This window comes from Sitophilus oryzae, unplaced genomic scaffold, assembly GCF_002938485.1.
Source record: "Sitophilus oryzae breed Bouriz unplaced genomic scaffold, Soryzae_2.0 scaffold_1440_pilon_pilon, whole genome shotgun sequence".
NCBI lineage: Eukaryota > Metazoa > Arthropoda > Insecta > Coleoptera > Curculionidae > Sitophilus > Sitophilus oryzae.
This window is the reverse complement of record NW_022146105.1, coordinates 2,632,340-2,659,219: the sequence shown is the minus strand read 5'-3', so window position 1 is coordinate 2,659,219 and position 26,880 is coordinate 2,632,340. Positions and strand designations below refer to the sequence as shown.

The window sequence follows — 26,880 nt, the reverse complement described above, 5'->3', positions numbered from 1 at the left end:
CTAAGTGGATCATTTCCAGACTTCTGGACAGAAGCTGGAGAGAGCTATTATTAACTTATCCTAACAGTTGTGTTCTAATATTTTCTAAAGCTGTTACTCTATCACTTTTACTTTCCCACATATATTCTTTAACTAAATTTTGATTTATACCACATTATTTTTACTTATTTTAGTCCTATCAGTTATAGAAATAAACATTTTTTGCGTTTATTCCGCAATGTTACGTGTATTTTCCATAATCCATTTAATTCGAACAATGCTGGTCGTTTAGTTAAATATATAACAAATACGACATAAAAGATTATGTTAATAAACATTTGAAATTATTATAAAATGTATTTACAATGAGGATTATTATCAATAGCAGTAAACGAAATTTTTGTCAATATATTACTTCATTCCTTTTCAGTGTTTATTTATATTTATGTTAATTTAAAATCAGTAATCTTTTTTTGCATGTATATTATTAACTATTTATAAAATTATGTTAAAAAAAATGTTCCAGTAGCTCAGATATATCTAAATTTATCATTAAGAAGAAGGAATTTCATAGTATATATTAAGCTAAAAGTAGACTAATTTCCCGAATACATGCTTGCAGTCTCTAGTTAATTAGCATAATTTTAACTAAACCCTAGTTCTATAATTAGTTATTGTTATTTGGTTTGTTAGGCAGAATCCCACTTGATTTGCCATGTGGAAAGTGCAAGGAAAATTTACACTGTTAGTGGGTGTGAATCCTCCGAACTTTATTCTAAATTTATCGCCCACCTATAAAAGTTTTGTGTGAGTTTTTCCACTAAAGTTCACTAGCTTCGTTTTTTTACTTTCCGAATATCTAGCGGGCTTAAACGCTCAAATACAAACCTTTTACTGTACTTAGAGAGAAATAATAACAGAATAATTCCAAATCAAATGTCAGTTTTTAATGTTAACTGGAATGAAAGCTGTCTTGTTCAATTTTGCTTTTTGTTTATTTTCGGTTATATACAATCAACTTTATTTCACAGGAACTATCAAGTAAATACAAGAAATATAGACAAGAGGGGAATTATATGTTTTGTCTTTTTTACTGACAATATTTTCATACTTTATTATTTTAGAAGTAAATTAAAAATCTAAATATTTAGTATAATATAAATATTATTAGATCAAAATATCACAATTAGAGAGAATACTTAAAACGGACATCATAAGAAAACTGCAGGTCGCACAACGTTCAATGGAACGAAATTGCTGGGAATAACCAAAAGAGACCGTAAAAGAATGATACGACAAAAGATCCAGGTAATAGATGTCATACACAGAATCAAATCCCTCAAGTGGCAATGGACAGGACACCTGGCCAGAAGAACGGACAACAGATGGGCTACAAAAATTACAGCATGGTACTCACGAGGAATTAAGAGACCTAGAGAAAGACCGAACCTCAGATGGGACCCCATGATATTAGGAAATTAGCAGGGATAAACTTGGGCCCGCATAGCCAACAACAGACAACAGTGTAGACCGAGAGCTGGCTACATAAAAAACCTTATCATCGTTACATGGCTAATTTTTTGTGCGAAGTATCCTTTTGTGTAGCCGTTGTGAAATAGTCATATCTGCCAGCGCGATCCCGGGGCTTAAAGCGGGGGCGGCCAATCGAAAGGGTGAAATTTTGACACTAAAAAATATTATATTAAAAATATTGTATTAAGGTACACGAGTTATAATTGCCAAATAGCGTTTATTTATTATTAGGAAACGTGTAAAATTGTTGACAGACATTTTTCTCGTGGCTGAAATGCCGACAGACAACGCGAAAGAGGCATAGAATTTTGACAAAAGAAAATCATCGCATACATGCATGTCGGTTGGTGGAATGTCATGTTAATTGTTAATTAATTTAAAAAGTCGTACGCAAATGGGCAGAAATAATAAAAAAATATATTTACAATATAATCGTATATTATATGATTTATTTATACTTAAATAGATGAGGCGACCAGCGTTCCCTGAATAAAGCGCTAGAGTAATATCGCGCTTTTGATAACTGTCTGCAGCTGATTGAGCCACGATCTTTTTGTCTGCCTTTTTGCATACGGCTTTTAAAATAAATAAATATGATATTTCACCAATCGGCATGCAAATATGCCATAATTTTTTTCATTCTTCAAATTTCATTTTTTAATAATTTTTAAAATTTCATGCCTCTTTCGCGTTGTCTGTCGGCATTTTAGCGACTAGAAAAATGTCTGCCAACAATTTTCCACGTTTCTTAATAATAAATAAAAGCCATTTTCGCAATTATAACTCATGTATCTTATAATATTTTTAGTGTTAAAATTTCACCCTTTCGATTGGCCCCCGCTTTAACCTCGAGATCGCGCTGGCGACATGACTATTTTATAATGGCTACACAAAAGGATACTTCACACAAAAAATTAGCCATGTAACGGTGATAAGGCTTTTTATCTAGCCAGCTCTTAGACTAGTGGGCCAACTACAAAGAAAGTATCTAAATATGTGAGTGAGGCTACACCATAATTGGAAATGGTTGAATAAGCTGAATGGTGATGATATGGAGGTCATTTGGTATGTATTGACCGATATAAGCTTCATATAAACAGATATATTTTGATCTAATTATTTATATTTCACTTTTCCGTTGCTGTTCTATCAATTTTGACAGTCCCGCCACTGCTGTGACCACACACTAATATTTAGAGAAATAAATGGTGCGTATTGTATAATCGATAATTATATTCATCGGATCATTAGGCATTTCCGCATATATTTAGTCGAAAAACTTAACTATATCTAGCAGCGAACTGATGTTAATAAATGGTCAGAATGGCGCTAGAACTGTTTGCAATCATTTTCAGCGCAGATATTTATTATGAAATAAATCATTTATTCTAAGCCCAAATAATGCCACGGAATACCAGCCTTAACTAATGTGCAAGACTTAAATGGTTCATTAAATAGCCGGTCAAACTATTTGGGACATTCCTTATTAAAAAGCAACTTAACTTTTTGTTGTAAATAAAATTCAGCTGTGAAGAACGTGGAAATAAACTGGAATATACAACAATTAATTGTTCTATAAAACTGATTTGGGGCTCAAAATATTAGGAAACCACAATACCCAGCTTAACTAACTCGAAAATAAGTTTAAAGTTTCTAGTTTTGACACGCTGTTTATAAATGAAATAAAGCCGAGTTATTCGAGTTACTTTGTAAGAATACTGTTTTCATTTAAACTTAAACAACAATAGTATTACATTTTTTAAACAAACTGTTTTGTTTTTGATTTTAGAATTTCATTACTGCCTTAACTCTATTTTAAAATAGAAAAATCAATTCCTTGTTAGTAGAAATAGATAATGACTTTAAAGGTATATAGTTCCAAAAAATATTAGGTAAAGATGGTTTTGGTACCTAGCAAAAGATGTTGGGTGTAGAAAAAATATTATTACTATGTTTTCGATCATGGAAGTAAATGATAATAGTTTTAGAGGATCACAAATCTCTAAATGGAGTTTTGTTGTTGCCAATATTACAGTGTAATGTTAGTATGATATAATTTAGCAAATCCTTTAATATGTAAAGGATGTGCCCCAGTTTGGGTATGTGTAGCGAAAAAGTGATATCATTATTATTATATTTTACAGCTCCCCCTGTCCCAATTCGTCTAAACAAAGAGAGCTTAATAATGCCGTGAGGGAAATAAAATAAAGCTGAGAGACTAGGGGAAGCAAGCTCGTGAAATACTCTGCCGGTAGTAATCCCTCTCTCCCCCTGTTCAAAATAGAGTAAAACTTACCGCCCTGTCTCCAAGATTCCTGACCCGACAATGCAAATGGGCTGTTTGGCCGACGGTGGTGGTATATTCTCTTCTGGTTGTGTTATCAAAATATGGCTGAGAGAACGGTTGGTCCCAGTAAGGAATAACGTGCTCGGAAACGCCTTCCGCTCGATCTGCAACAAAAAAAGGACATTCATACTTCCGGATGCAGCGCGCTGGCTGGCTGGCTTGTCCACTGCATTGTAAATCTGCCGCTAAAACAGCCAACCATTTGTTTAAATAAAAAAAAACAAATATTTCAAACGCTGGTAAAAATAGCCGTCGGTTCCTGTCTGAAACATACGTAATATATTTTTCTACGCGATGAAAATATTTTATTTCTGCTTTAGGCTTCATTCGAACCTCTTTGGGCTGTTCGTATTATCTAAATATATAATTCACAATATTTAAGGGACAGGACGAAACTTTCCTAACCGAAACTTTGTGTTAATTAAAAATAAATAAAGACAATGGAAGTCCGAAATTCTTTAACAGCGCTTTCAGATGGAGCGGAGCGTCCGCCGCGGACCGTCCGCTACTTCGAGCAAGTAGCATGAGTTTATATATGAACAATTTCACATGGGCGCGTATGCTCCGTCCGACGGAGTTCGTCCGACGGCTATCTTGATAAAACACCGACGGACGCTCCGTCGCGGACGGTCCGCTCCATCTGAAAGCGCTGTTAGTTTATAGTGAATCATTGTCTACCACATTCAAAATTTTATTTCTGATTTAGGTTTAAATCGAACTTCGTTTGGTTGTATTATCTAAATACATAATTTAAAGTATAAGGGATAAGTCAACACTTTCCAGACTTCTAGACAAAATATATATAAATATACTAGCGTGTACCCGCGACTTCGTTCGCGTCGAATTAATCATTTGTAATGGTGATGATAAAGCTTTTTGACTTTCGAAAAATCCGTTTGCCAAAAATAAGCTTTTTACGTCAAGCAGTTTAAGCAGAATCGTGGTTAATCAATTACCCAACTTTTTGGAACACCCTGTATGATTTTTTAAAAAAATTCAAAATATGTAAAAAACAAAATAAATTAAGCGTGTCCAAGCGTTTTCCCGAAAGACTAACCGTTTTTTAAATAACAAATATTGTAATATTTGAGGGGCGCTTTCACCCTCTTGGAATTTAAGATTCGAGAAACCCCTCCTTATCGAACCTCTACATCCCACAGTCAATCCGTTTGCCAAAAATCAGCTTTAAACGTCAAGCAGTTTAAGCAGAATCGTGATTACTCAATGGTCATATTTTATGGAACACCCTGTATAAATTTTTAAAAAATCTTAAAATATGTAAAACAACAAAATAAAATAAACGTGTTTAAGAGTTTTTCCGAAAAACCGGTTTTTAAATAAAAAATATTCTAATATTTGAGGGGTGGTTTCACCCCCTTAGAATTTGAGTTTCGAAAAATCCCTTCTTATCGACCCTCTACACCCTAAAGTCAATCTGTTTTCCAAAAATCAGCTTTTTACGTCAAGCGCTTTAAGCAGGATCGTGATTAATCAATGACCAGATTTTTCGAAACACCCTGTATACATTTTTAAAAAATCTTAAAATATGTAAAAAAACAAAATAAAATATTCGTGTTTAAGCGTTCTTTCGGAAACTTGGCCGTTTTTTAAATAAAAAATATTGTAATATTTGAGGGGTGGTTTCACCCTCTTGGAACTGGAATTTTGAAAAATCCCTTCTTATCGAACCTCTACACCCTAGAATCAACCTGTATGCCAAAATTGAGCTTCTTACGTTGAGTGGTTTGAGCAGGATCGTGATTAATCAGTATGTCAGTCACTTAAGGATTTTATATATCAGTATAGATATATAGGTGATCCAGGAGATCCAGAGGTGATGATCCGAGGGTGTCCCAGAAATAAGTGCAATCTATAATCAGCCGCAAATACCAAGCAATTACCAGAATCTCAACTTGTTTGACGCCCAGTGTTGACACTCAAAAGTTTTTCAATATTTTCCAGAAAATGTCAAGGTAAATATGACATTTTTAACATTTTTTTTTCGGAAAAAACCTCATGGGCTTGTTTCTGGTATTTGGTATTTACCAGTGAACCAGTATTCACCAGTGAAAAGAACTGGTGATAAAATTCAGAAATAAAAAAAACTATTTAGATCTATTAAAAGTCTAATATTCTCTTTTATAATCCTAAATCCTAACAAAAATGTTATCTCCATTAATTTAGTTTCAGTATAATTGTTTTTGAAATGGATATTCCTTGTAGCTCCTATTAAAATTAAATTTAAAATATTTTAAACTAGAGTGGTGCAAAATTTTATATTTTTATATAATTTTTAATAAAAAACATTTATTAAAACGTATCGTAAAACAAATTATTTTTTTTATTAAAAAATTACAAGGGATATTTATTAAACGACTGGATATTATGGAATTATAGAGGGTTTTTGTTATAATCCAGAACTAGGATTAGAATCCCTGATCGCTTGAATACGTTCGTTCATACTGAAACAAAGAGACTTTTAGGTTATTCCAGGTTCTGCACGATCCAGAAGGCTTAGCACTTTGTCGAATATAAATTTAAAAATTTAAAATCCTGCAAGATACTTCACGCCATATGAAATTGTCGGACTGTGGACCCACAACTTAGTTTTTTATTGTCGTTATTTAATTATTGTAGGAATTTAATGTAAGTCTTTATGCCATTGAGGAAATTTTTTAAACCTGCAGTGCTGGCAACATAATGGAATTTCGAAATACATTTTTAATTGCTTTTTTATTGGACCGTTATAATTTCCCGAAATTTTATTAGTTATAACTCGTCGCGTTTAAAGTTTTATATCCCTTGGAAACTAATTTAATTCCATTTTCAATTGCCAGAAGGATTTTTGTTACATTTTGTTCCTTTTATTCGACAACACGTGCAATTTACATAGTTCTTGATATTAGCAAGAATTTTGGTATTTCATTTTCATCATTCTCGTGATTTTTTTTTAAATTTGAACACATAAGTTACTTCAAATATACAAAATTTAGAAGTAAAATCAGTAACTCGATTAAACTTCACTTCATCGTTTTTTAAATAGAGTGTTTTAAAATGTTTTGTGACTAGGTTTAGGTTATTATAACAAAATACAAAAATACTTTTGTTAAATTTAAATCTGAATTTCATGCCAGATTTATAATCCGTAAATATAATGTAATTGAATATTTTCAAATAAGAGCTTAATCAAATTCCATTATTTTAGTCTATTTTTGCTTGCATAAGTTATTTATTATATACAAAATTATTTTATTTTATGTTATGCAATTACTTTGTTAATTAAAAAACGCTTTAATTTGTTTGTTAATAAATGTATCTAAGTAGACAGTTATGTTTTAATTTAAAAAATGCTCTGTTATGCTGAAAGAAAAATAAGAAGCCTTTAAAAGAAATTTATTCTCTCAGAATATGAATTTGAGTCTTTAATTTTTCTTGTAAAGTAGCTGGGAAAAATGTAATATCTGGCAAGGAAATGCAATATTAGTTCTATTGAAATTTAATATATTTTACTTTAATATCGGAAATAGTAAATTTTTACCATGGTATAAATTGCGACAATAAATAATTTCATGTTACATCGGGCAAATATTTCGCCACAGAATTGGTAAAGTAATCGAGTATGTTGTCCAAAAATCTGAAGCTTCGCACCTGCTGGCTGATGCTAAAAAATTACAGCTCTTTGTTTAAATTGGATATTAGTTCCTGAAAATCAATAGCAGGTGAATAGAACGTTTTTTTTTCTAGAATGCAAAATGTTATATGAATTGATTAATTATTTTACTGCTTTACACGCACTAAAAGGTGTTAATTTGTTCTGTTGTCGACTGTTCCACCATCAATCAAAGTATTATCTATAGTATATATAAACAATATACGTTAAAAATCAGTCGTGTATTGAATAAATCCCTAATAGTCCTGATCGTTTCGCGTAGTTTAGTTTTTAGTCACGAATCTTTTGGGATATGAGTCGGTTCCTTGGAGATTCATTGAAAAACTTGACAGATTCCAAATAGGCTATTGGAGATGCTTCGTATAAACTAGATTGCTTTTTTACGATTTAACCTTTTTTTCTTACCCTTCTACTAGCACAGAACTCTTCTTGTATTCCACGCAGATCAATTTTTGTTTTTCCACGTCAAATTATTATGAACATTAAAACAAATATCTTATTTTATAAATATTTATAAATACGTAAAATTAAGACTAGCAAAAAATAATGTGGATATGACAAGGTAATAGATGTTATCCACAGAATCAAATCCCTCAAATGGCAATGGGCAGGGCACCTGGCAAGAAGGACTGACAACAAATGTATCACAAAAATTACACCATGGTACCCACGAGGAATTAAGACACCTAGAAGAAGTCCAAACCTAAGATGGGACCATGATATTAGTAGGGATAACTTGCAGCAGCATAGTCAGGAATAGACAAAAATGGACCCAAATACAAAGAGTTTATCTAAATATGTGAGGGAGGCTACAACATGATCTGAAATAGTTGAATATAAGCTGGAAACGATGATGATGATGAATGATTTGGATTTTTATATTGTTTGAAAAACCTTGTATATCCACAATCATACATCATCATCATGTTCAGCTTATTCGACCATATCCAATTATGGTGTAGCTTCCCTCACAAATTAAATGTAATAATTCTGGTCCACATGTTGTCCATCCTTCTTGCCAGGTGTCCTGCCCATTGCCATTTGAGGGATTTGACTCTGTGGATGGATGACATCTATTACCTGGGTCTTTTGTCGTATCCACTCTATTCTTTTTCGGTCTTTCTTGGTTATTCCCAGCATATTTCTTTCCATTGAGCGTTATGCGACCTGCAGTTTTTTTTATAATGTCAGTTTTAAATGTCCAGATTTCGCATGCATAGGTCATGACTGGTAGTACACATTGGTCGAATCATATATACATAAATATAATGATATTTATAATATATGTAACAAACTATACACGAATGGCTATAAAGTTAATGTACATATATTAAACTACCTAAAGTTATTATACTTTGATTACATTTATCTTTGTTAGAGTTCTCATTAGAAATTTAATGTTGTTTTGTTCCAAGCCCTGTTATTGTTTGTGAAATATAAATAGTTCAACAATTCGTGAATGAAAATTAGACCCATATTTAACCTCGTGATTCAAATACTGATAATGTTAATTGAAGTATATTGTTATAGTAGACCATACGTGCCAGAATTTAGCTTATAAATTGTTAAATAATTTTTGTGGTTTATTATTATGAGAGTGGTCTTAATTATAAATCTTTTCTCTCTCTTTCTCGTCTGTTTGGTTTTGAAACAATAATTAGTAAAAAATGGAAAATATCAAAGGCACATTAGGAAGGTTTAAAAATGGAAGAAAAATATATGGCAGAAATTTTATTGTCGTTATCTCAGGGATGTGTGTTGTTTATGTGTTTTTTAGATTTTTTTTTACTTTTTATAAATGCCACGTATTTTTTTTTTGTATTAGGACTGTTGGTATATATGTATAAAAGATAGACTAACCATAAACATTGATCTGTTTTTTTATTGACGAGACTTAACATAATCTTATTTTCAAGAGTTCTTGTTCATTATACAATAAATCAAATTATTTAGCAAATACAGACAAGTACAGACATATAAACTTTAGCTCCGTGCGAGATACAAACAAAATGAAATATGGAGGACCTACCTATAAACTGCTGTACTCACAGTTAGTAAGGTTTAGATGTATGAAAGTTAGCTTAAAGTATTTGGTGCAAATGGTGAAACACAGCTACCGGTAATGCCTTAATGTTTAGTCGATCATAGTTTTGGTATTTACTGTTTCATGGACCCTGCTCTATCAGTAGTATTAACGTAATGGAAATGAATTTTTTATTGCTGAGTATGAAAGAAAAGTTTTTATATCAACATACCCGAAGTGGATAAAAACAAGAGATAAAATCAGATTTTCTAAAAGGTTTTTCCATTTACTGATTAGTTCGAAACTGACATATATCTTCAAAGAAAAAGTTTTACAAAGTTTTAATATTAATTCATCGAAAGAATAATTTAAAATTTTAGGTCAAATTATAAATTAGTACGTAACATTTTGTTGTTTGTATAATATATTTCTGAAACGTACAGCCGTTTGGGTCCATTAAATACATTTGCATTGTCGGAATAAAATTGGGCATAACTGTGGATTGATGCAATGGCATTTGGTTGGCTTAACATCTCGGTCTTAACCGCAGACATGTTTAGTACGCACGTGGGATAATTATGTTGTATTATCAATATATCGCCATTGTCAGGTATAGTTATGCATAGAATTAAATATAACTAATCTTCATTACGTAATTGAAATTATCAGACGTATTAAGGTCTTGTAATAATTTTATTTCTTATTGATCAAGTCATGTGTATATTCCATGTCATGTTTTGACCTACTAGACTAGTTTTTTCCTGCTGTTGTTCCCTTTATGTGTAACTTTGCAGCATGTTTGAGAATGTTTGGTTTCTCTCTCCTATCAAACAATTGTTTCTTGATTTACGTTTCTGTTAGAAACTCGTCCTGGTGTTGAAATTAGAGGGAAATTGCACACTACAGGTCGATTTCGTTAGTGAATCTCGTGCCAAAATTGCTTTTCGCTTTAGTGCACATTCGCCACTTAGTCTATTTCTTTTTAATCGGCCACCTAAAACATCCTCACAGATTAGCTTTATTGATTGATGACATTTCTTTCGCTCACCCTATCTAATTTCATGCATTTTTGATATATGTATTTGAAACATAAAATTTCAAATTTTTTATTTTTTCAAAATAGAATATTTGAAATTTCTAATATTTCAAATTTATAAAATACTGAATATTTATTAGAAATAACGAATATCTGAAATATCAGGTATTTAAAATATTTAATATTTGAAATATTAAATATTTGGAATATTGCACACTTAGAATATGAAATATTTGAAATATTAAATATCATTATTCAGAATGAATACTTTATTATTATTATAATAAATAAACCTTTTATTTTTAATATTTGAAAATTAAAATATTTGAAATACTAAATATTTCAACTATTCAAATATTAGTTATTAAATATTTTAATATGGCCAAATTTCCTTTTATAATATTTATTTGATATACGTATTAAATATCTGAAATATCTATATTGAATGTTTTGAATATTATTATTTGAAAAACTGGATATTTGAAATTATTGTTATACTAATATATTAAACCATTTATATTTATTCGTGACACTATAACATAAATATATAAGTGTTGGAGAGAAAAAAGAGACATTTTCTTTCCATTGCGTTGCCCAAAAATTGTGGTTTTATCGGCCATAGAAATAAAAAGAATATTATTTGAAATATTCTATTAGGGGATAAAAGGAAAATGTAGCTATAAAAAAATGGGGATGTTTTGCTGACATGACTGCTTATTTATTACGTCACTTTAGGTAAGATTGTTATGACGATCTAAAGGTTGACATTTTAAATTTATAGAAAAAAAGGATCAAGTAGTAATTTAAAGTAATTTAAAAGAAAACAGGTTGGTAATAAATTTTCATGGCATGTTCAAACGGTCTGTGCGATGTGTACAAACAGAAAAGGGAATATTCTATTTGCGAATTATTAGAGGTGTTGTTTTAGCATAAATATGTAAATTGAAGTTTTCTCAACAAGGGTCACCTAATGGGTTAAGGGACAAAGAGGCAGACAAAAAAATTTATTGCGAAAAACGCAGACACTTTATCAAAACGGTATTGCGGCTAACCTCCCCTTTGCCGCACCCTTAAATGTTATTTATTTCTGGCGGTTAATAAGAAGGGGACAAAAAATGCGGGAGTCAGTTAAACCGAGACAGAGAGCTAGACTGGAGTGGGAGTGTTTTGCGGCCTATAGTTTAACCCCTTAATTAATTTTACATGGACCGATTGTCCAGTTACCATTAACAAGCAGCCAAAATCCCAGATCAAAACCGTTGAAATTGCAAACCATCACCTAACACCGTTGACCGGTAATTAAATTTATTGATTGTCTTAACACGTCATCGAATGCCTATATATGGCCAGCATTTTTATTTTAAAATCTGTACAAATATATCTACTATGTTTATACATAGGCATATAAGAGCTATTTGAAAATCTATGACTGAAAAATATATTTCTCAACAAAGATATTTTATCCATACGAGAGTCTTCCGATAAATACATGGTTTTTATTCATACGAGGGTTAGGTAATAAGTACAGGATTTTAATTTCTTTTTTATTCCAAATTTCGAACATACTAGAATTGCACGAATGTTTTCCATGCCAATTTAATTCTTTCTTTATCAAGAATTAATGCTTTACCATTATCCACAGACTCTTCTAGTATAATTATCTACACAAATTTATTAAGCCAAGTGTAGAAAAATATATTTACTAATATATACTAAGCACTATTATAAGTCTATAAGACAATAAATAGTCAGACACTTTTGGGTTAAAAAATACGAAAAAATTACCTTGAGAACTAGTTTGTACAGCAAAGGTTTCCACTAGTATTATTTTTAATATATCCTCATTCTCAGCTCATTGAACCGTTTCCAATTATGAGCCTCCCTCACATATTTAGATACTCTCTTTGTAGTTGGCTATGCGGGCCCAAGTTATCCTTGCTAATTTCCTAATATCATGGTCCCATCTCAGGTTCGGTCTACCTCTAGGTCTCTTAATTCTTCGTGGGTACCATGCTATTTTTTGGTGTCCATCTGTTGTCCGTCCTTCTTGCCAGGTGTCTTGCCCATTGCCACTTGAGGGATTTGATTTTATGGATGACATATATTACTTGGTTTTTTTTGTCGTATCCACTCTATCCTTTTACGGTTTTTTTTTGGTTATTCTCAACATATTTCATTCCATTGAGCGTTGTACGATCTGCAGTTTTCTTAAATAATATATTATACTATATTTTATTTATTTGTATATAGATTTTGGATAAACATATGACAAAAGGATAATGTTTCAGGCTCATAGGTAGGAGTTGTGCAACTGGATAATACTAAGAGCTGAATATAATCAATACTTTGTTTAGTTCTGTGGTATAAATTTCATGTTGTACAGGAACAAAAGTAATTACTATTCCGTTTAATCACTCCCAAATAATAAAAGTTATTGCAGGTATACAGAATGTTTATTTTTATGCAGTTAATAAAAGCAGAAATACGCTCGATAGTTCTAATGTTTTTAGTTGGAAAAGCAAACGGATTATTAAATTAATTTAACAGCGTAGATGCATAAAAGTCTGCGCTGTTTAAAAATAAAACGTTTTTGTTTATTTTCCAACATCGGGAAACATTTATATTTATTTGTTTAAGTTAAATAACTGCGAAATAATTTGAAAATTTAAAGAACACACCGAAAAATTTTCAGGGGGAAAATTTCCGGATATGTGATCGATGATTGTGTTAATTTAAGCAGTGGCGTGTAAACTTGAAGGGTATAAAAATATAGAACATATAACAAGATATCAATTGATATCTTTTTTTATTTACTTAGTCTTCACATTTCTAAATTCTTTATCAACTGATTTTAGTAACTTGAAATCAATCTTATCCCATTGTTATAGCTATAGGTATTGCTAGTCTCCATGTGGATAGTTTTACTGATGAGTTAAGGTGAGATATACTGTCTTTAGTTGAATAGTATAGAATTCTAAATTTTTATATGTTATATATGTAAATTGGTGTTTTCTAAGAAACTTATTTTTAACATTGTAAAAATCAATATAATATCTTCTTGTAGGAAACTGAATGACCTTCGAAAAGGTCTGATATAATTTTTCAATTAATCGACTCCGATAACATCCAAAAGTTTTTATATTTTATCATTAAATAATAGCTCAAAAACATAAAATATCCTAGTTTTCGTAAAGTTCATCAAGTGTTCTTTGGTAAAACATTGAAATTACAATAATTATTAATTATCGCTAATTACAAAAATCAGGAATCATCCTGATTCAATCAGTCATTTATTTTTAACTACTACTGTGTTTTTTAGCTTGTCTGACGCTTAATACTTGTGTCTCACTCGGTTTATAATTTTCCTGTTTGGTATTTAAAGATAGTAGAACAATTTTCTAATGTAATTTTTCGCGAGGATGCCGATTCTCTACACCAAAATTTTTTAAAACGTCAATTTTGACAGATACGACGCCATCTTGATTTTTTTTAAATGGAAACCCCATCATATTTTAGCATGGCCCGATAGACATATTTTAGTTAATTTCAAAAATATATAGTTTAGTATACTTTGCACTTACCGTTTTCGATATACAGTGGATTTAAAAATGAATTGTTCCAGAATCATTTTAAGTGTCTCACCCAATTTAACATTTTCCTCTTTTCTATTTTAAGATAGTAAAAAGATATTTTAAGAACGATATAGCTTTTTAGATACAATTTTTTTTATTAACTAAATCTGCTACACCTTCAATAACTTTGAAATGAGTCGATTAAATGAAAAATCATATCAGATATTTTTTCAAGACTGTTTAATACAAGAATATCTATTGATGTTTACACAGCTGATTTGTTAGAACAGGCTGATTTTTTAAGAAAGCAATAAAATAAAATTCACATTCATTTTTTAGCCGACCATACCAATAGGTATGGTAGGCTATTAAGATCGACAAAAAAAGGTTTTTTAAATTTCACTCAAAATGAGTTATTTGGGTCATAAATGATCTAAATACAAAATATTTTCATGGTGTCTGTCCGTCTGTCCGTCGGTCTATCTGTCCGTCTGTAACACGATAATTCAAAAACCGCTAAACCGATTTTAACCAAATGTGGCACAAAAATATTGTGGCACCCGAGAATCTGGCCATTATTTTTTGGTGGGGGTGGGGGGTTGGCAAGGGGGTATGGGAGGGGGTTAAAAATTTAAAAAAATTGTAACTCCAAAATTACAGTAGCTAGCGAAACGCGGTTTTCAACAAAATTTGTAATAACATCAAAATCAGTCAAAGTCGCAGTTTTTGAGATAAAAAAAACTGGAAAAATTCCTTTACTTCGAAACTAAAACAACTGCCTACCAACTTTTTATTAACATATTTTAGTATGGGTGGCTATAGTGCCTATAGTGCCTCCCGGCGTCAATTTTTTGTGAACTCGTGAACGATATTTTTACGGTAACTAAGATAAAAAAAAATTGGTGCACCCTAATGTTTTTTTTTGCTATAATTTATATCGAAAAAATGTTCCAAATATAAACAATATCGAATAAATGTACGAGCCTGTTTAATTCGTTCAAAAATTATTTAAATACAGCCTGGATTCTGTGGAGCGACTTTTTGTTATAGGAGACAATAAAATATCCTCCAATTAACTATACACTTAAACGCGAAACAGTAAATTCGAGGATTAGCGTATGCAATGGAAACATTCTGGAAGCAATATGTAATCCACTTGACTCACACTAATTCCCATTTTAATGTTTAAGCGAAAAACAACAATAATGAATTTAAAATATTAGGATTTTGGAGCGGGGAAGCTAAAATTACAGTCGCATGTGTGTTCCGAACCTGATATATTCCCTAAAAACAGTCCGCCGTTGTTGTTTATTTGCCGTTTTTAAAAGAACATTTCGGGTTTTCCGGATTTTTATTCGAGGGCCCGCACCGAAAAAATATTCGCAGGATGATTTGTACGTAATTTACGGTACGAGAAAAAAAAATGCTCCGGTTTTAAGATAGATCACGGATGAATTGATATATTTATAGGCGCAGATAAATTTTGCCAAACACCATATACCAACAATCGATTAATCATAGTCATGAACTCGAAACGGAATATAACTCATTCTAGCCTACCATTTATGCATTGATAAGGATTTTTATTTTAGCCAAAATGCTTCATGGGCATACAGGGTGGCGCATTAGTGCGAGGAAGTCCGATATGGTTTAAAGGGGTATATTCTAAAAATATTTTGTTGTATACAGGGTGTGCCAAAAAAAAGTTATGAGAAAGTGTTTTTTATAATTGCACACCCAATTTTTTTATACAGATTTGGATTCAGCTAGGGCATTCAATCCCGAAAGAAATTTTCAATCCCGGGATTTCGGGATTATAATTTTTCGATCCCGGGATCCCGGGATTGGTCCCGGGATTCACGAAAAAATTAATTACGTTGGAATTATATTATATTTTCTTTCTTTACAAAATTTTATTGAACAAAAAAACATTAACATAAATTAAACGTCATCCCCATTACAAAACAACATAACATATAAGTTTATTTAACAAAAAAAAACATAAAAGGAACTAAAATATACATTTTTTATTTAATTTACATAACCAATCGAATACAGCATAACACAGGATTACTAAGATACTAAAATAACAACTTATGCAGTAACAAAGATGAGGATCTAAACTTTTTGGTTTTTGAAAAAAATTCTTAAAAAAAACAAGCCGATCAAGAGTATTATCACTCAAACTAGATCTTCATCATCTTCAAACTTGATCAAACATTCAGAGTTGTTTATAAGCGCATATTGTACTATCATGAAAGACTTGTGTACGATTTAAATTAAGGAAAAAATGTAATGATGAATCCCGAAAATCCCGGGATTAAAGAAAAGACAATCCCGGGATTTCGGGATTGAAAAAATGTCCGGGATCCCGGGATCCCGGGAAACGGGATCCCGGGATTGAATGCCCTAGATTCAGCATATATATTTTATTCATATTTACAGAAACTGTAGTTAAAAATAATATATCCTAAAAGTGGTTAAAAACTAGAGTGAATTTAATTTTATCAATACCTAACTGTATTGTCCTAAACAATAAGGATAACAGAATTAATTCATGAAGGAAAATTTACACTATCTTATACAGGGTAATTATTATCGTATCGCCAACATCGCAATATTTAAACTGCAATATCACAATTTTTTTAAATGCAACACCCTGTATATTATATTCCGTTTAGATTCAGAATTAAAAAATGAACATTTTTTCTATTGAAAGTGTTCCTAAAATTTTAAGGGTTTCGCAGATATTCATATACCTGAAAAAACCACATATGTAATATAATACAGGAATATCTGCTAAACCACTAAAAACATTTTTTAATACTTTAAATAAGTACAAAAAATGTTTATCTCTTAATTCTGCATCTAAACGAAAAATAATATACAGGGTGTTAAAATACCCTCTATATGATAATGTAAATTTTCCTTCGCGGAATTATTCTGTTATCCTTGGTGTTTAGGAAAATATAGTTAAGTATTAATATATAGGGTGTCCCAGGAATAAGTGAAAGTATTTTAAGGTGAGGTAGATCTCGACAAAAGAAACATATTTTCTCTTTATCGTTTTTCAAATAAGTCCAAAATAACGGAGTTTTTTACTTTGAAAATTTAAAAAAAAATGATTTTTGGTTAAAATTTTGAGAACCACTGGATCTTTTCTGGGTTTTCTTTCTTGTAAATTTTATCTACTACCTATGTTTTCATATTCTCAAGAAATTATATTTTTTAACTAAAAACTATAAAAATTTCCAAATTTTTTTTCAAAAAATACAGAATTTTAAAAAAAAATTTCGCGAAAAAACCTCATAGGCGTATTTCTGGGGTTGAACTATACTACCAGTTAAAATACTTGCACTTATTTCTGGGACACCCTGTATACAGAAAAGGGTATTAATAAAGTTATATTCACTCCAGTTTTTAACCATTTTTCGGATATAGTGTTTTTAACCAAAAGATTTAGTAAATAAGAAATAGAATGGCAACACAGCATAGTACTTTAAATAAAAATAGTGTACAATATGCAGAATTTTATGTTGTATACAATTATCTATAGAAAAATCGGGGTGCAATTTAAAAAAAAAATAAAACTATCATACCTTTTTTGTGACACCCTGTATACAACGAAATATTTTTAGGATATGCACCATTATAAACCATGCAACATCTGTATAAAACTTTTTTTCACATCTTTGACAACTTCGACGACAATGGACTTCCTCGCACTGAAGGGCCACCCTGTATGCCCATATTCCTGTTTCAACGAGACTACACACAAACAACAAGAAAATTATTAATTTTAGTTTCTCGCATGGAGAAAATTCAGAAAGTTCTCGCTAGATGTTCGATGCTATCTAAATTAATACCCAAGTAGCGTTTTATTTAGTCTGTAAAGAAATCTTATTAAAGTTACACCGACTCTTGCTTCTATTATCTTTTGTCTTACACAGGGGCAGAGTCATCTCACATCCCCAGTGATCTGACTTTGACATATATGCTAAATATAGCTACGGCAACTTAGCATATTTGCCCCACAGCTATACTAAAACTGAGTGAACAGTGTCAACTAAAATTTTAGTTTTTAGACTGTAATATAACAGATCTCAAAAGCATATCGAAATAATTGAAAGTTAATGATAATTATTTTTGATCTTCGGGTTTATTTCGTTTAGTATTTTTTAATAAATACCAGTTTTTTATTATTATGTATTTAGGCATTTGTATTCCAGGCAGTGCATATTTTCGGCCTCGTTTTTACTTAGAATATCGATTACAAGTTATTCAAATTTTACGTTTGATAATTATGCAAAATACTTTTGGCCCTTTTCAGGAAATAAGATTACTAATGAGTTACGGAAAAGAAGATATAATTTTCCGAGATGTTTCCTACCAGAAAAATATTATTACATTTCTTTTTTAATTTTAAATAGTCAATTTTCGCGACTATATTGTATGGAAAAAAGCTGAAAAAATTACCATTTTTTGGCTAGTTTTTACACATTTTCAAAGGCCTTAGAAAGATAGTAATCATAGCTAAATAATCATAATTGTAAAAGTTTCAGAATTTGTAGGAAATTTTATGTAAATTCAGAATATATATCCGTTTGAAAGATTTCGTACCGTGGTTACCGTAACCATTTTTGGCTCGTTTTTTACTCATTTTCAGAGGTCTTAGAAATATAGTAAACAGAGTTCTAAAATTATGAAAATTTTAAAGTTTGTAGAAAATTTCATGTAGATTCTGAATATATATGTTACGGTTAAGGTCCGATGCCCGGTTAATGTCGACATTTCCCGGTTAATCTCGAGAATAACACGACAAAACAACCAAAAACATAACCTAACCCAAACATTAACCGGTTAATGTCGACATTAACCGGACATCGGACTTTAACCGTAACATATACACTATTGAATGCTTAGATGCCTTAGTTGCGAGAAAATTAATTTTTTGGACCCTTCTTTTGAGTTATTTTTGATGATGGTTAAAACGTCTCCTACATCCATTACTGTTCTCGTAACGCTACAATGGCCTATATTTTCTTATTCTACGCCTTTATATTAGAAAATAAGAGCAGTTTTAATAAAATCGGTGACATGACGAAAATCGCCAATTTTCACGACTATATATATATAGAAAAACGCCGAAAAAATGACCATTTTTGGTTAGTTTTTAAAGATATTCGAAGGCCTTACTGGTTACTAAAGAAACTGTATTATTTTTAAAGCTTTACTTTCAACTATAGTAAATTGAGTAATTAAATATTTTTTCTGGAAAATTTAAAAAACTGCAAGTTGTTCAGGTGCATATTATTAAAATGTCATTTTGTGTGAAAATCGAAATTAATCTCGACTACAGCGTAACAACGCGCAACGTGAAATAATAAAATTCTCCCTAACAACACTTAGGCCTTGCGATAACGTTACAGCAGTTTTAATGCTGGTAATTTTATACACGGAAAGATATCCATAATAACTTTATTTCACACAATACCAATTTTAAAGTCAGGCGTGCTTTAAGCATACGTGTATTTATGACATTTTAGTAAATATTTTACCATCTGAATTACTAGCCGGAATTTGCAGGTACCGAGAAATAAAATATTTTTTTCTCACATGCATAATTATCGTCTTAATTAAGTAACGAATCTATACTAATATATAAAATCCTTAAGTGACTGACATACTGATTAATCACGATCCTGTTCAAACCACTCAACGTAAGAAGCTCAATTTTGGCATACAGGTTGATTCTAGGAGGTTCGATAAGAAGGGATTTTTTGAAATTCCAGTTGCAAGAGGGTGAAACCACCCCTCAAATATTACAATATTTTAGTATTGAAAATACTTCTGGCCGCGTTTATATGGGACCCATCTTTGAAAAAACGACATGCTAGAGGCGACTTGGAGTTCAATAACCTGCCTAATCAACTTGTCAACACGTATGTCGATAGCTGAATAGCAAGGACGTGCGAGGGCCGAAATGAGGTCTTATTAGTGTGGGCCAACTATTTTATGGATATGGATGTTTAGTCTGTGAAAGCCGATATTATTATAAAAAAGAATAGGCGTCAAGGCCTGCATGGGTTGTTAGGTACAGTTGGGCTATTTTAATCTAACTCTTTCTGTATGAGTAGCAGGGGGCAAATTATACGTGAAAGAGCGGAATAACATAAATAATAAATTTAGACTAATGCAATATTTTTTCTTGGCGCGTAGGATAATGCGCATAATCGATGCATTAAATGGAATAATTAATTAAATCATTAAGTTCCAAAACATATAATAATTCGGGTCTCATCGGATCTGCTGATATATTTTGATAAAATTTAGGCTATTAGGACCTATATTTTTTTATATGATAATTATTTTTTTAATTACCAACTTACGACAAAGAAAAAGCTTGCATGGTTTCCACCGCCAACAGGCGTAAAAACAAATGAATTCAAGGCGGTGCTAAATATTTATTGGGATAAGTTTTTATCGTTTAAATATTGTTGTAAATAATAATTTTCATTTAATTAGTGCTAACTTATTAAATTTCACAACACGGCGAAATTTCAACAAAATCGGCCAACGGATCTTTGAGATAATAAAAAAGATCTATTAGAAAACACCTTGACACCCCTGTATCTTTAAAATTATATATTTCCGGACACATGTTTATATGAACTTTTTACCTTAAAAACACTCAAAGAATCACCTCCTGAAGTTTGGCCAGATACTTAATTAACATCCTGTATTTAAAAATGGCTATCTAATGATTTAGTAAGCTATATTTATTTTAACAGGAAAAAAAATAATTGCATAAAAAATAAACAAACCCATAATACAAATACTATACACCAATTAATTAATTTTAATTGTATCTAAAGACACTTTAATAATTGAAAAATGGACAGGAGCACTTAAAAATAACTTCATAGATTATACCAAATATGCTAAAAATAATAATTCCAATAAAAAAACACAAATGGCACATTAAAATCTGCATTATCTGAAACTAAACTATAGCTAAACGGCTAATAAAATAATAGAGACAAGACGCCGACATCTATAACAAGATGAGCAGTTTTTAATAATTATTCCGAGTTATTATTACATACTTGTTTTACAATTATTGTAATACAGTAGCATTCCTTCAAATAAATTTTGAATTAAGTATTGTTAATATAGTCATATTAATGATTATAGCCCGTATGATTTCTAAAATAAATAATCAAGGGTGTTTTTATCAGAATTATTAAATAATTAAGTAGAAATTGTTAATATTTAGTAACTTCATAAGTGTTATATTTTAATATAATTATGAATTTAATAACTAAATAATTATCTTAAGTTTAAATTGTGGTAAACTTGTATGAGTTTCAATCATTTATATTTAAAATCTTAGGGAAGGCAATATAGATTTTAGGCAGGAGAACTCAAGAGAACGACTGTGTAATTAGTAATTAAGACTTTACAATTTTTTTACTTGCCATTTTCTTGTCGTTCACGTTGCACGTTGACTCTTCGTTGTCACACACAATCTGAATTTGGGATATGATGCAGAACTGATAAATTGGACCAAATATATTAATTGCAGGTAATCAAAGACATATTTTTGTTAACTTTGCAAACATTTAAGGCATGCAATTATTTCAAAAAATTTTGACGTGAGATTACTTTATAATTCTTGGAAGTCTTGGATGATAAAGATTTGAATTATTATGGGTCTGTTTTGTTTAAGAAGCTAACAAATAATTTCAAAAACTCAACTATCAATATATAATGGTAGCAAATTTTTAAAATCATGCATAGGTATAATGTTCTGTATTATTTGGACATACTGAATCTAAACTAGGTATAGTTGCTGCAATCGATAATATATTTTGTTGCTTTTTCATATCACACAACATTTCCATCATAACAAAAAACCGTCAATACCGCTACTCATATTATGGGCACCTATGACTTAAATCTCATAATGATTTTTAAAAATACATAGGTATACATACTATGAGTAGTGGTTGTGACGGGTTTTTACTAGGTATGATGAAAAGAAGCTGCAAACTAAATTATCGTCGAACTATATTTTAATTTATTTTTATCTACAGTAACTATTACTTATGTTTTGTACCGCGAATTTAAATTTATGAACCGTCCATAAATTTACACCGTAAGTTCGAATATTGGTTAAACCTAGAAATATCCAGGTAATAGCCCGAAATATGCAAAAGCGGGAGTGAGTTTAGGTTAGATTAACGTTGCGAACGGTTCACTTGTTCACTATACGTATCTGGAATATATTTGCGTGCTGACGTCACGAATGTCAAATTGCTTTCCAAACAAGCTTTAGTTCTTTTATATTTCTATTGAGCTCTTCCAAATTACGTCACAAGTTAATATAAAATGTAAAAAACAGGTGATTGCTGACCACCGCCGACTTTTGTGTCTAGTATTTTCAATACGCCTATGATGGTTGCGCATATTGCAAAATCTGTGAATTTTTTATTTAAAAAACAGTCAAGTTAGCGCTTGACGTAAAAACCCGATTTTTGGAAAACGGATCGACTTTAGGGTGTACAGGTTCGATAAGAAGGGATTTTTCAAAACTCGAATAATAAGGGGGTGAAACCACCCCTCAAATATTAGAATATTTTTTATTTAAAAACCGGTGAGTTTTTCGGAAAAACTTCTAAACACGTATATTTTATTTTGTTGTTTTACAAATTTTAAGATTTTTTAAAAATTTATACAGGATGTTTCATAAAATATGACCATAGTCCATATACCATATGAGTAATCACGATTCTGCTTAAACTGCTTGACGTTTAAAGCTGATTTTTGGCAAGATTTTATATATTATAAGGAGGGGTTTCTCGAATCTCAAATTCCAAGAGGGTGAAAACGCCCCTCAAATATTACAATATTTGTTATTTAAAAAACGGTTAGTCTTTCGGGAAAACGCTTGGACAAGCATAATTTATTTGTTTTTTTCTACATATTTTGAATTTTTTTAAAAAAATCATACAGGGTGTTCCAAAAAGTTGGGTAATTTCTTAACCACGATTCTGCTTAAACTGCTTGACGTAAAAAGCTTATTTTTGGCAAACGGATTTTTCGAAAGTCAAATTCCAACGAGATGAAACTACCCCTCAAATATTACCCAGTTATATAATAATATCGCCATATTGTTTTTTCTCATGGTGACATAAAAGTGAGAAAATTTTATCCAGTTTGTATGTTAATGGAAATCCTTGCTTTGCCATCACCATTACAAATGATTAATTCGACGCGAACGAAGTCGCTGGTACACGCTAATTATTTAATAATTATCAAACATATACTCAATAATTTTTCGCCAAATTTAAAGTGTTATATTTTTTTTATATTTTTATACTTTAATTTTGACGAAAACATTTTCAGTTGCCTTTTTTTTTGCATAGTGTAGAAATTCTATTTATTTTTATAAAGCCTCTAAAAATTAATTTTTAAAACACCCGATAATAAATAATATAGAATTAGTAAACAATTTAAAAATAAAAAAGTTCCTATTACATGTATTTTACCGCCTTAATTTTTTTAATTATAAAAGTTAATTTGCCAACGCCTTCTAATTTCTTTGTCATTTCGCATGTTCTTTTTCCACTAATTTCGGCTCTTATTTCTTTCTACGCATTTTACCATAAAGCAACACAATTCATTTATTTTAATTAGAAACTCTTTCTTGTTATTATTAAAGGGAGTGGTATTAATAAAATGACAGCTGAAATATAACAGTTTCATTTATGGTTTGCTAAACAGGGAGCCAGAGGTCTAAACCTTTTTATTAGCATTAGCATAACCACAAGGAAGAGAAATACATCATTTGGTATACACACATATTATATATCATCATCAATATCATCTCCAGCTTTTTCATCCATTTCCATATTATGTTGTATATTTAGATAATCTGTTTACTTTATTGCTGGCTGTAACTATTGGCAATTAGGACTAGGTCATCAAGGAATTAAATGGTTAAGATATTCTCCATCTATTTCTAATCTTTTGTTGGTCCAGTCCAGTCGACGGAAGATTTTTTCTAGTGTTGCTGTAAACAGTTTTGGGGATATCGCATCCCCCTGTCATGTCGTATTCCTTTGCCAGTTGGAAACTAAGCTGTTTTATATATCACTACTCTTGCTTTGGCTTCTTTGTATATATTGGCGAGAGTTTCTATATAAGGCCAGTCAATACCTTGTTTCGCTAGGGCTTCTATTATTGCCTTAAGATAAATATATCAAGTCGAAAGTCTTCTCATAATCTATAAAGGCTATGGCCAAGAACAGTTAACCTAATAGGACTGCTCATTCAGCCAAAAGTGTCCGCCAGGTGCATGCGAAAACTACTTGCTTTGTGACGTCATTGTAGCCCATGTGACGTCATTATAGCATTGGTTACCGAATGCAAAACGTTCATTATTTAGTTTATTTATTTAAACACCTTATATGTATGCAGTATAGAAAATGAACTGTATAAATCGTATTAAATACTCGGATAATGCATTTTTAAGAACAGCAGTTCCCAGCATCACCTTGTGCAAGCATTCTTTTTAGAGTACTTCCATATTTTGCTTTAAAATAATTAATAAACAAAATCGTGGGCACTTAGTATGCACTTTGTCACAATCCACAACACAAAATGAACGTATTTATACACTCTATAGCTCTAAAAACTTTAAAGACACCTTTTTCACATTTAAAATTGACAAAATAAGTAACTCAAAATTTCTCAGCTGTTATTTTTATACTCTTTCCTTGTCTAAGTTTTTATAAGTTTACCATAGGCAACTAATAATACACACTATCATGACAAGGCCACGAAGGCTTTGACAAGGGCTACAATGACGTCACAACTGTCAGCTGAAGCGCGGGAAGAGGCGAACGTACGTCTTATGAGGATGAGCAATCCTATTCGTTTACCTGAGTTTACCGTTCTTGGGCTATGGCTAGTGGAAGTTAGTAGTATTTTTTTTGTTCGGTTGATAGTTTCTCTCTTGTCTATATTCATAATCAAGGATTTCTCTATTGATTGTTGGTACCATGCTGTAATTTTTATTGCCCGTCCTTCTTGCCAGGTGTCCTACCCATTGCCACTTGAGGGATTTACCTGGGTCTTTTGTCGTATCCACTCTATTTTTGTATGGTCTTTCTTTGTTCTTCCCAGCATATTTTGTTGCATCGAGCATTGTGTGACCGGCAGTATCGGTTTAAATCTCCAGGTTTCACATGACTGGTAGTACACATTGATCGAATGTTTCCTTTATTAGATGAAGTGGCATTCTAGAGATCTGTTAAATGCCAATATATTTATAATTTCTACTGACAATTTAGGTTTATGTGACATACGTAAATAGAGTTCTTTGAAATGTTTGCTGGGTTTTAAAGATTTTATTTTTACAAGTTGTGTTGTGCCGTTTGATGGTTATCGAACGCTTGCACTATTTTGAAATTAAGTAATAAGATTTTAATTTTCAATAAAGTCGCTCATAAAAATAAACCTTCAACGTTTCCTTGGGTATACTGCCTATTTGACAATCGTAAAAACCCTCCTTTTGGCCGAGGAAAACTTATTTTACTGGCCTTTTCCCTGATATTATTTTCTCCTGCGTTGTGCACGGTCGAGTATATTAATATAAACGCTTTCAGCTGAATTAGTTTTTTAGGTGTTGGCCTTTTCTACCAATGAAAACTGTTTTTTTTTCGTATTTTCATTTAGAACAGTTTCGGCTGTTCGCAATTTTTGCAGATTTTATCGGATTATTTTATGTTAGTAAAAAAAATTCTGGCCATTAGGAGAATTCCTAAAATCACATCTTGGTTATAAATGTCGAATTTGAAAATCATATTTCAAAATAATAATTTTTTTATACTACATACATATTTTTATTATTCTTATTATTAGTTTTGTATGGAAAAAAGTCGAAAAATTTCCAAAATTTTGACCATTTTTTACACATTTTCGAAGGCCCTGGAGAGATAGTAATGCCACATTGCCGCAAAATTATGAAAATTTCAGCATTTGTAGGAAATTTTATGTAGATTCAGATTATATACACCATTAAAGGTTTAGGTATCTTGGTTTTGTGAGAAAATTAATTTTTTGGGCCCTTGTTTTGATGATGGTTAAAACGTCTCCTATATCCATTGCTGTTCTCGTAAGACTACAATGGCCTATATTTTCTTATTCTGCACCCTTTAATTAGTAAATACCAGCAGTTTTAACCAAATCGGTGACATGACGAAAATTGACAATTTTTACGACTTTTACCGAAAAAGCCGGAGGAATGAATTTTCAAGATCCTTAGAAAATAGTAATCATACCCATAAAATTATGAAAATTTCGCATTTGTAGTAAATTTTATGTGGATTCAGAATTATACACCTTTAAAGGTTTAGATATGTCAGTTTTGTAGAAAAAATATTTTTTTGGACCCTTCTTTTGAGCTATTTTTGATGATGGGTATAAACCAAGAACGGTAAACTAATAGGATTGCTCATCCTCATAAGACGTACGTTTGCCTCTTCCCGCGCTTCAGCTGACAGTTGTAACGTCATTGTAGCCCTTGTCAAAGCCTTCGTGGCCTTGTCATGATAGTGTGTATTATTAGTTGCCTATGGTAAACTTAAAATAACAACTGAGAAATTTTGAGTTAATTATTTTGTCAATTTTAAATGTGAAAAAGGTGTCTTTAAA

General features: G+C 31.1%; 1 protein-coding gene across 1 annotated transcript in view; it reads right to left on the bottom strand.

Annotated features, from left to right (window-relative positions):
- The window catches only part of LOC115876767 (platelet-derived growth factor receptor alpha-like), a 270,072-nt gene that overhangs the window by 84,906 nt on the left and 158,286 nt on the right, over nucleotides 1-26,880 (bottom strand). Inside the window, exon 3 of the mRNA XM_030892685.1 lies at nucleotides 3,809-3,963. Coding sequence (XP_030748545.1) covers nucleotides 3,809-3,963 — 155 coding nt within the window. The remainder of the gene's footprint in view (nucleotides 1-3,808; nucleotides 3,964-26,880) is intronic.